The sequence below is a fragment of the Salmo trutta genome, chromosome 26 (genome assembly GCF_901001165.1).
Source record: "Salmo trutta chromosome 26, fSalTru1.1, whole genome shotgun sequence".
Lineage (NCBI taxonomy): Eukaryota > Metazoa > Chordata > Actinopteri > Salmoniformes > Salmonidae > Salmo > Salmo trutta.
The window spans coordinates 1493825-1505920 of NC_042982.1; the positions used below are offsets into that span (position 1 = coordinate 1493825).

Sequence of the window (12096 nt, forward strand, 5' to 3'; positions counted from 1 at the left end):
AATCCTCAAAGTTCTAAGGCTCTCCCAAGTGGCGCATTAGTCTAAGGCACTGCATCGCAGTGTTAGCTGTGCCACTAGAGATTCTGAGTTTGAGTCCAGGCTCTGTCGCAGCCGGCCGCGATCGGGCGACCCATGGGACGGCACACAATTGGCCCAGGGTTAGGGGAGGGTTTGGATGCCAGGGATGTCCTTGTCCCATCGCACACTAGCGACTCCAGTGGTGGGCCGGGCGCAGTGCACGCTGATATGGTTGCCAGGTGTACGGTGTTTCCTCCGACACATTAGTGGGGCTGGCTTCTGGGTTAAGTGGGCATTGTGTCAAGAATCAGTGCGGCTTGGTTGGGTTGTGTTTCGGAGGATGCACGGCTCTCGACCTTTGCCTCTCCCGTGTCTGAACGGGAGTTGCAGTGATGGGACAAGACTGTAACTACCAATTGGGGAGAAAAAGGGGTTAAAAAAAGGATATATATATATATATATAAAGTTCTAAGGCTGCACCACTGGCTGCATCACGGATTTATATGGCAACTGCTTACCATCCGACCGAAGGGCGTTACAGATGGAAGTACATCAATTGGGCCGAGGTCCCTGCCATCTAAGACCTATATACCAGTGTCTGAGGAAGGCCCTAACACTTTACTTCAGCCATCCAAGTCATAGACTGTTCTCTCTGCTACCTTACGGAAAGCGATACTAATGTATCAGGTCTGCAACCAACAGGACCCTGAACAGCTTCTACCCCCAAGACATAAAACAGCTAAATAGTTAACTAAATAGCTACCCGGACTATCTGCTTTGACCGCTTTTGCACTAACTTTTTTGACTCATCACAAACGATGCTTCTACTGTTTACTATCTGTCACTTTATTACTAGTTATATGTACATACAGTGTATTTACATCAATGATTATGTTATTCACACATGACGTATACAGTGCCTTGCAAAAGTATTCATCCCCCTTGGTGTTTTTCCTATTTTGCTGCATTACAACCTGTAATTTAAATTAATTTCTATTTGGATTTCATGTAACGGACATACACAAAGTTGTCCAAATTGGTGAAGTGAAATGAAAAAAATTACTTGTTTCGAAAAATTCTAAAAAATTAAAAACTGAAAAGTGGTCTGTGCATATGTATTCACCCCCTTTGCTATGAAGCCCCTAAATAAGATCTGGTGCAACCAATTACCTCCAGAAGTCACATAATTAGTTAAATAAAGTCCACCTGTGTGCAATATAAATGTCACATGATCTCAGTATATATACACTTGTTCTGAAAGGCCCCAGAGTCTGCAACACCACAAAGCAAGGGGCACCACCAAGCAAGCGGCACCATGAAGGCCAAGGAGCTCTCCAAACAGGTCAGGGACAAAGTTGTGGAGAAGTACAGATCAGGGTTGGGTTATAAAAACATATCAGAAACTTTGAACGTCCCACAGAGCACCATTAAATCCTTTATTAAAAATTTGAAAGAATATGACACCACAACAAACCTGCCAAGAGAGGGCCGCCCACCAAAACTCACGGACCAGGCAAGGAGGGCATTAATCAGAGAGGCAACAAAGAGACCAAAGTGAACCCTGAAGGAGCTGCAAAGCGCCACAGCGGAGATTGGAGTATCTGTCCATAGGACCACTTTAAGTCGTACACTCTACAGAGTTGGGCTTTACGGAAGAGTGGCCTGAAAAAAGACATTGCTTAAAGAATAAAATAAGCAAGCATGTTTGGTGTTCGCCAAAAGGCATGTGGGAGTCTCCCCAAACATATGGAAGAAGGTACTCTGGTCAGATGAGACTAAAATTGAGCTTTTTGGCCATCAAGGAAAATGCTATGTCTGGCGCAAACCCAACACCTCTCATCACCCCGAGAACACAATCCCCACAGTGAAGCATGGTGGTGGCATCATCATGCTGTGGGGATGTTTTTCATCAGCAGGGACTGGGAAACTGGTCAGAATTGAAGGAATGATGGATGGCGCTAAATATGAGGAAATTCTTGAGGGAAACCTGTTTCAGTCTTCCAGAGATTTGAGACTGGGGCGGAGGTTCACCTTCCAATAGGGCAATGACCCTAAGCATACTGCTAAAGCAACACTTGAGTGGTTTAAGGGGAACATTTAAATGTCTTGGAATGGCTTAGTCAAAGCCCAGAGCTCAATCCAATTGAGAATCTGTGGTATGACTTAAAGATTGCTGTACACCCGCGGAACCCATCCAACTCGAAGGAGCTGGAGCAGTTTTTCCTTGAAGAATGGGTAAAAATCCCAGTGGCTAGATGTGCCATGCTTATAGAGACATACCCCGAGAGACGTGAAGCTGTAATTGCTGCAAAAGGTGGCTCTACAAAGTATTGACTTTGAGGAGATGAACAGTTACACAGGCTTTTTTTTCTTATTTCTTGTTTGTTTCACAATACAAAATATTTTGCATCTTCAAAGTGGTAGGCATGTTGTGTAAATCAAATGATACAAACCCCCCAAAAATCTATTTTAATTCCAGGTTGTAAGGCAACAAAATAGGAAAAATGCCTAGGGGAGTGAATACTTTTGCAAGCTACTGTATGCTTGAAGAATCTAAATCAATATTACCCTAAAACCAGTCAGTGTGCTACCCAGCATGCAACAGTCTCTATGTCTCCAGGCTTGGCACTTGACCTTCCTCTGACCTAGGGTCATGACCTCACTTCCCCCCCATGCCATTTTTTAAATTATTTATTTATTCAGGGCAAACCCATTGAAACCAGGGTCTCATTCATAAGGGTGCCCTGATCACAGCAACACAATAATCAAATACAATATAAAATAAAACAGCAATCAATACAATGTAAAATAAAAATACAGCACAAAATTTAAGAAAAACAGTTACATTCTTCAGCTACTAGGTCCACAATCAACACTTTAAATTGCCGTAGCAGCACCAGAACATCCAATTGTAATGAGTTTTGTAAATTGTCTCCAACAGTGAGGCGCATTAAAACTAAAGTGGATTTACCTAATTCGGTAGAGACCCGAGTAACCTCAAGAGTTAACCAACCCTGTGGACGGGTTTGGTAACTCATGTTTTTATACTTTAACAATGAAGTTACGTAAGTCGGAAGCTTGAGTAGTAGAGCTTTGTAAACAAAAGAGGAATAGTGAAGTGATCTACGGGACTGAAATGAGGACCAGCCAACCTTTTGATACAGGATGCAGTGATGAGTATTAAAACCGTGACCTGTGATAAAGCGAAGGGAACCATGGTAGATGACGTCCACAGGCTTAAGAGTAGTGGCTGCTGCATTCTGGTAAATGGTGTCACAATAGTCAAGAACTGGCAGGAAAGTTGAGTGTACAATCTGCTTCCTGCTGTTTAGGGAGAGGCAAGATCTATTTCTAAATCTTAGCCTTTAACTAGCTTATCAGCATGTTTTTTAAATGTTAAATCCTTGCCAATCCAAATGCCCAGATATAGGAACCCAATGGATGGGAGAACCATTCAATTATTAAATATTGAAGTCCATCGGAATTTTTTTTCTCGAGAATTAGAGAACAACATACAGTAGAAGTCAAAAGTTTGGACAACACTTACTCATTCCAGGGTTTAAAAAAATAATAATTTAAACTATTTTCTACATTGTAGAATAACAGTGAATACATCGAAACTATGAAATAACATGGAATCATGTAGTAACCAAAAAAGTAGACACCCGTTGCCTTGATGACAGCTTTGCAGACTCTTGGCATTCTCTCAACCAGCTTCATGAGGTAGTCATCTGGAATGCATTTCAATTAACAGGTGTGCTTTCTGAAAACTTTATTTGTGGAATTTCTTTCCTTCTTATTGCGTTTGAGCCAATCAGTTGTGTTGTGACAAGGTACGGGTGGTATACAGAAGATAGCCCTATTTGGTAAAAGACCAAGTCCATATTATGGTAAGAACAGCTCAAATAAGCAAAGAAAAATGACAGTCCATCATTACTTTAAGACATGAAGGTCAGTCAATGCGGAACATTTCAAGAACTTTTAACATTTCTTCAAGTGCAGTCGCAAAAACCAACAAATGCTATGATGAAACTGGCTCTCATGAGGACTGCCACAGGAAAGGAAGACCCAGAGTTACCTCTGCTGCAGAGGATAAGTTCATTAGAGTTAACTGCACCTCAGATTGCAGCCAAAATAAATGCTTCACAGAGTTCAAGTAACAGACACATCTCAACTTCGACTGTTCAGGGGAGACTGCGTGAATCAGGCCTTCATGGTTGAATTGCTGCAAAGAAACCACTACTAAAGGACACCAATGAGGAGAAGAGACTTGCTTGGGCCAAGAAACACGAGCAATGGACATTAGAACGGCAGAGTATGTGAACGGATGATCTCCACATGAGTGGTTCCCACCGTTAAGCATGGAGGACGAGGTGTGATGGTGTGGGGGTGCTTTGCTGGTGACACTGATTTATTTAGAATTCAAGGCACACTTAACCAGCATGGCTACCGAAGCATTCTGCAGCGATATGCCATCCCATCTGGTTTGCGCTTAGTGGGACTATCATTTGTTTTTCAACAAGACAATTAACCAAAAAACAACTCCAGGCTGTGTAAGGGCTATTTGACCAAGAAGGAGAGTGGTGGAGTGTTGCATCAGATGACCTGGCCTCCACAATCACCCGACCTCAACCCAATTGAGATGGTTTGGGATGCGTTGGACCGCAGAGTGAAGATAAAGCAGCCAACAAGTGCTCAGCATATGTTGGAACTCCTTTATTTTGAATATTTTATTTATTTACCCTTTATTTAACTAGGCAAGTCAGTTAAGAACAAATTCTTATTTACAATGACGGCCTACCCCGGCCGCCCTATGGGACTCCCAATCCTAATGTGATGCAGCCTGACTCTTGGAAAAGCATTCCTCATGAAGCTGGTTGAGAGAAAGAAATTCCACAAATAAACTTTTAAGAAAGCACACCTGTTAATTGAAATGCATTCCAGGTGACTGCCTCATGAAGCTGGTTGAGAGAATGCCAAGAGTGTGCAAAGCTGTCATCAAGGCTACTTGGCTACTTTGAAAAACCTCAAATATAAAATATATTTTGATTTGTTTAACACTTTTTTGATTACTACATGATTCCATATGTGTTATTTCATAGTTATGATGTCTTTACTATTATTCAACAATGTAGAACATTTTAAAAAATTAAGAAAAACCCTTGATGTGTGCAAGACAAAGGAGCTGATCGTGGACTAAAGGAAAAGGAGGTCCGAACAGGCCTCAGGAAAAGGCATGGGTCCCCAGATCCTCAAAAAGTTCTACAGCTGCATCCTCGAGAGCATCACCGCTAGGTATGGCAACTGCTCGGCATCCGACCGTAAGGCACTACAGATGGTAGTGCGTACGGCCCAGTACATCACTAGGGCCAAGCTTTCTGACATTCAGGACCTATATACTAGGCAGTGTCCGAGGAAGGCCCAAAAAATTGTCAAAGACTCCAGTCACCCAAGTCATAGACTGTTCTCTCTGCTACCGCACAGCAAGCAGTACCGGAGCGCCAAGTCTAGGACCAAAAGGCTCCTTAAAAGCTTCTATCTCCAAGCCATAAGACTGCTGAACAACTGAACTAATCAAATGGCCACCCGGGCTATTTACATTGACACCCCCACACATTGACTTGGTACAGGTACCCCCTGTATATAGCCTCGTTATTGTTAATTACATTTCTTGTGTAACTTAAAAAAAATACTTTTATTTATTTAGTAAATCTTTTATTAACTATTTCTTGAACTGCATTGGTGGTTAAGGGCTTGAAGTAAGCATTGCACGGTAAGGTTATATTCAGCGCATGTGACAAATAAAATTTGATTTGATTTGAATTAGTAGGTGTTTCCAAACTTTTGACTGGTACCATATATTTAGTCTTGCCCACATTAAGTACAAGTTTTAAACCAACCACGGCTTTAACAACGCCTGGTCTACAGTTGTGGCACATGGATAGACAGACGGATGGACAGATGGACACAGACAGACACAGACAGACACAGATGGACAGATGGACAGATGGACAGACAAACAGATAGATATACAGGGCAAACATGCTGACTCACCAGAGGCTCGGCCATGATGATGCGTATCTTGCGCTCGGACAGCGTGGTGAAGTTTACGAACAGGCTCTTGAGGACATACTCCCCCGGCCGGCTCTCCGGGTCGATGCTAATGGGCATCATGGCTGGAGGACCCTTGTCTCCTTGGGGACTCAGCACTGGAGGGATGGGTGGCTTACTGTATCCGGTTCCCACTGGAGACGCTGGGGACACACCACAACACACAGGTAGGATTAGGAAATGACGTACATTTGTAATTGTGTAAGAGCAGCAGCGTACTGTTGCTAGTAGTGTACTCCGTCGTTTAGGACGTTATAGTCAGGTTGTATACTGGTTGAATCAGGATGTTTTGTTACCTTCTTTTATGTTATTTTATTTTTTACTGAATATTAAAACATACATTCTACAGTACTTGCAGTGAAGCCACTCAACATTTACATTACATTCAGTCATCTAACAGACTCCCATCAAGAGCGACCCACAGAAGCAACAAGGGTCAATGCCACCGGCCCAAGCTACCAACTGCCATGCCACAAGCCCTCCAAAGTCCCCCCCCACAGTTCCCCGAGAGCTACCCCTCAACCATCCAAGATCCCCCCCACAGCCCCCCCCGAAGAAAAAAATCCTAATAAAGTAATTACATTCACAAGACCCCCCCAAGTCATCGTCCCTCCAATGCACCAACAACCAACAAAATGACGAAAAGAGAAAAATGAATTAAAACAGAAAACAATGCAAAAACAAAAGACAACAAGGACAACAAAAATCATAACAGCAAGCCCAAATGAATACGTTTGAGTGTATGGCACTATTTACATGTGTGTATGTACAGTATGTGTGTGTGTCCGTGTATGTGCACGTGTGTGAGTTTAAATGCGAGTGTCTGTATATGCATGTGTACACGCGTACAAACACCTGCACCTAATACTTTTACTAAGAGTATTAGTATATTAGTAATTGACTGACCAAGTCTCTCCAGATCTCCCAACAATGCTATTTCTATGGTCAATTTTAGATTAATGTTATGCTTTTTCAGCCATTCCTGAACCTGAGACCAGAAACAGGCTGAGGGCAATACCAAAACAAATGGTCTATTGATTCTGTATCCTCACAACAAAATCTGCAGAGCTGCGATGATTGTATGCCCCAAATATTTAACATCTTGTTGGTGACAAAAATTCTGTACATTTTTTTTCTGAAATACACAAAGTCTTGCTTCGTTTTATATATCAACTTATACACCCTATACCATGGAATCGGTACATCAAAAATCTCTTCCCAAATATTTTGCAATCTGTATGGCACAGCTGTTAACATCCTGGTCCTCAAATGAAACTGGTATACTTTCTTAGTAATGCTTTTTTTATTAATCTGCCAATTTTGACCCTATATGTTGGGCAGACAGACCAGTTCCCTACCTCCTCCCACTGTCACCCTCCTCCTTCATTTTGGGGTATTGCTGTAATCAATTGGTTGTCATCTTGGATTGGGCAGACCTTCCAATACAATTCTGATAACTCAATGAAAGACATACCTCTACCATTCCAATTTACAATATAATTTAAAAACAAAATACCCTTTTCAAACATCTTTCCCATAAATATAGATATTTTATGAACAAGCACATTTGAATTCAACCATAATATTTGTTATGTCTTTTCAGGGGGATGAATTGAAATTGTAACCAATGCTTGTTTGAAAATGAGAGATACCTTGAAAAAGGTTTCATTTTCAATCAATCGAAAATGAGACATTGCAATCTGCACAAAGGCACTTTTTAAACAATGGATGAGCTTTTCTTAGTAATCTACTTGAGAACCATTTAGTGTTCAAGTAAAATGTTTGTATAAGTGAAGCTTTTAGAGAGAGGTTTAGTGATTTTACATGTCATAATCTCAACCTACCCAGTTCATATTCATTACATAGACAGGCACACTTTATCTTGTCTGGTTTAGCATCCAGGCAAGATTTGAAAAACGAATCATCAGGAGTAGGCAGCGGCATAAGTAATCAGTGTACTTTTTCCATTAATAGACAGATATTTACCTCTCCATGGTTGCAGGATCCTGTCTATTTTTACTAGTTTTCTATTTCTGTATTGTACACTTATCATAACTAGGTTTAAGTACAGAGAGTCCAGAAAAGTGATCCATATCTTCAATGAGACACTGCAGGGATCTAGCTTGTGGATGTAAAATAAAACTTGAGTCATCGGCAGACACCTTTGTTTTTCAGCCTTGGATTTCTAATCCACTAATGTTTTTATTTGATCTGATTTTAATAGCTAGCATTTCGATGGCCATAACAAATAGATATGGTGACAGTGGACACCCTTGTTTAACTCCTCTTGACAATTCAAAACTCTCTGAGAAGTAGCCTCTATTTACTATTTTACACCTGGCGTTACTATACAATACCTTTACCCGTTTTATAAGAGACTTACTGAATTGAATTTATAAATATAATCCAGTCTTACTTTATCAAAGGCCTTTACAAAATCTGCTAGAAATACTAGGCCTGGCTTCTTAGACGTTTCATGTTGTTCTGTAATTTCTAGTAGTTGTCATATATTATCTCCAATGTATCGTCCATGTAAAAAACCTGTCTGATCAGGATGAACAATACCTGGTAATGCTATGCGTTTCGCTAGTATTTGTGCATTAACGTCTTTTCAGCAACAAGAAAAATATATCTTTATCTGGTTGTAACTGACAAGATAATAACCAAAATATGACGTCGTTCGTAGTACATTTTGATGTTGTCATGAAAAAGATATCTATACATCATATGCCAAATTTTGCCCACTGGGTACCGTGGGAAGACAAGCCATGCATTTGCTGCAGCATTTAATATTTTATTCTGTGCCTCCACTTTCTGGTTTTGAAAAGTGCTTTTATTTAAAGTTCCCGACATGGAGAAAATTCCTCCAGCAGATAGTAGAGGAGAGAATAACAAGCTGGAGAATTTCTCTCCCAATGCTCCACTGCATTAGCCAGCTGATCTGACCTTATCTGTGGCTGGCTAGGGAAATTAAAACACCCCGGCTAGCTGCTAGCAGCTGGTGTTTTCATCTGCTATTCAAGATGTCATTGCCCTTTGAGGAAAGAAATTCCTTGCATGTGACCGTCATTCAGCCAACGCTGTGATACAGACCTGAGTTTAATCACTGACGGCTTGGCCCGGCCCATAAAACACATAAACAACTGACACAGTAGTTTGACTTTACCTCACAGTTTCACCGTTTCACTTCAACTCCCCATAAACAAAAAATGTTGCTAGAAATAGCCAAAGAGCCGTGTGCTAACGCCTAATAGGGGTGTGAAATGTTCCCTTAGCATGGATTACCTCAACCCAGAATTATACTTCTAGGTCAGTGAACTGGGGTACATCTGCTGGTTAAAATTGTGTGTGTGTGTGTGTGTGTGTGCGTGTGTGTGTGTGTGTGTGTGGGTGTGTGGGTGTGTGTATGTATATATGCTTGCCTGTATGTGTGATAGATAAGAGTGGACAGCTAGGAGGTCATCAGTGGCAGCCTTACTACACAGTCTTTACTGTTAGTATCAGGGGCCATTAAAGCAGATCAGAGTCACATATCAAATCCCAGACTCTCAAGTTGGCAACAAAAGCCTTCTCCGTGGCCTAAGGCTGATGAGGACTCCAAGAAAACACAAAATCACCACACAACATTATCTCAAACTTGATCCCAACGTTGACCTCAATGTGCTTTTGCTACTTTGTAACACTCTCACTCTGAGATAAAGTATGATTTCAACCCCAGAATACACTCTCAGAAACATGCATTACACTGTTGTAACACAAAATCTAGTGGCAACTGAGCTGCCACCAACTTGAAGGAGATGGAACCTTAACCTTAAATATTGAACCACATCATCCTGAGACGTTTTGAAACATTACATGGTGTGTTGGAACACCACTTAATCAAGTATTGTGCAGCACCTTGCCAGGGGCTGGGAGTATTAACAAAAAAGGTTGAATACACTATTTTGGTGATTCAAGTCCTGTCTAGTGCAGAATTAGATCACATTTTCAGAAGTGGCTAAATGTTTAACATTGTTCTATGTATTTGATAATTTGCCATTATATGTTACTTGGCAGGCATTGTCAAGCACATTGTTCAAACCACCAGCAGTAATTGGAGGTTGAACTGCAATAACTGAGGATTCTGCACTTGCCTCTTCCATTGACAATGTTCTTCTTCTTTTAGGTTTAAGGGCAGACTACACCTATTGGTGTATTTCTGCCACCTACTATACAATCCATTATAGTAATACAAAACTGGGAGAAAAAAAAAAATCAGCCCTCACAACAACAAAAAAACACCACCCCATTCCACTATTTAACCCTAATCTTACTCCAGGCCAACGGTCTGGAAGGACAAAACATTACCACTCAACACCCCCCGCAACTCTTCTGCAGTAAAACCTCGCAATCCCAAGAACTTCTCTGCAGCTGCCACCACAACCTCTATTTCCTGTGACATTCCATTTCTGCAATACAGTTGACAAACATGGCTATGAATGCTATGAAACCCATCTTACTGAAGCACATATTATTCCCATCACTCTCTGTAGGTCTCTACTTACTCACAGGAATCCTTTCGGGATCTCTCACCATGTACCCATCTTCCTCTACCATTCTATTTACTGCTTCAGCATACGACACTGTCTGTACTACTCCGACCCTGGCAACATCAACCTGTCTTTCTCTCACTAGACACCTCCAATCTCCAGCCCCATGGGCACCCCCGGAGCTAACACCCACAACTTTCTCTACCAATATTACACATTCCTTCATATCATGCCCTCCTTCACACTTCTCACATCTAGGAATATCCCTCCTACACACTGCTGCAACAAAAGCTCTCATGGAATAAATGAACATCCTAACTTGACCTTGTCGGGGAAAGACTCTGCATCAAAACTCAGCAGGACAGACAATGTCTTCTCCGTTTCACCACGCTCTCAACTGGGTCTGAGTTCTATTTCAGCTGATCCTCCCAAACACTTAATGCCACCCCCGTTATCACTCCTTTCAATGGCGCCCTGCTCCGATGAGCAAAGCAGGTCACAGTTCTTGTCCCTAGTCGAGTGGTCCGGAGCACCCGGAGCACTTTTCTGGATGGAAGAAACACAATACATCATCACGAGTCGAATTCAAGTTACTTTCACCGACTCAACAGTCCCCAACCTCTTCTCCACCCAACCTGACATCACATATGAATCAGCCAGATTCATTCTTGTCATCATCGGGATGAGGCTCAAACTCGGTGGTCCTCACTGCACCTGCCCCCGCAGGTACTTCATCCTCACTCTCGTCAGGTTCCATCTCTAAGCTACTGGAGCATGTATCCGTCTTTTTGCACTCGACTCCAACCTTCCTCACCACACCGCTTCCCTCTGCACTCAGCTTCTTTTTGGCGGTCATCACGGCACCTGCTATCGCAGTAAATTCATCCTCACTCTCGTCACATTCAATTTACGTCTGCAGGTTTTGCAAAAGTTCTGTGTGATCCACCTTTCCATATTCACTCAAAACATGTTCCACTTTTCTCCTTTTTTTCTTGTCCACCATCTTCCACTTCATCAGATCTTCTAGAAGGGTTGAGCATTCCCCCACTCCATATTTACTCATAATATGTACCACTTTCCTCCTTTTTTTCCTGTCCACTATCTTACCGTTGACGTCAATCTTCCCTCCATCATCTTCTGTAGCTTTTCCCCTTAATGTTGTGCAATCCATTGACAATCATCTTCTTCTTTGAGGTTTATAGGCACTCATATGGTGTATTGCCGCCACATACTGTACGGGGTAGTAAAAAAAATATATATATATATATAGTTTGGATGAACAAATTCATACTAATTACCAAAACCAAGAAACACTAATCAAAATCACTTTATTGTGTGTTGGGATCCTTCTCCTGCATGGCGTTCACTGGAGACTGTGGGACATTCACTACAATCTCATCGCTACTCACTCCTTCAGCTATTTTCTCTGCTTCCACAT

At 41.8% G+C, this 12096-nt stretch overlaps 1 protein-coding gene across 8 annotated transcripts in view; it reads right to left on the minus strand.

Annotated features, from left to right (window-relative positions):
- Window positions 1-12096, minus strand: part of LOC115162863 (protein furry homolog) — a 273622-nt gene that overhangs the window by 199078 nt on the left and 62448 nt on the right. For all 8 annotated transcript variants that reach the window (XM_029714316.1, XM_029714315.1, XM_029714320.1 and 5 more), the window contains exon 2: window positions 6073-6272. In XM_029714316.1, the coding sequence (XP_029570176.1) occupies window positions 6073-6272 (200 nt within the window). The remainder of the gene's footprint in view (window positions 1-6072; window positions 6273-12096) is intronic.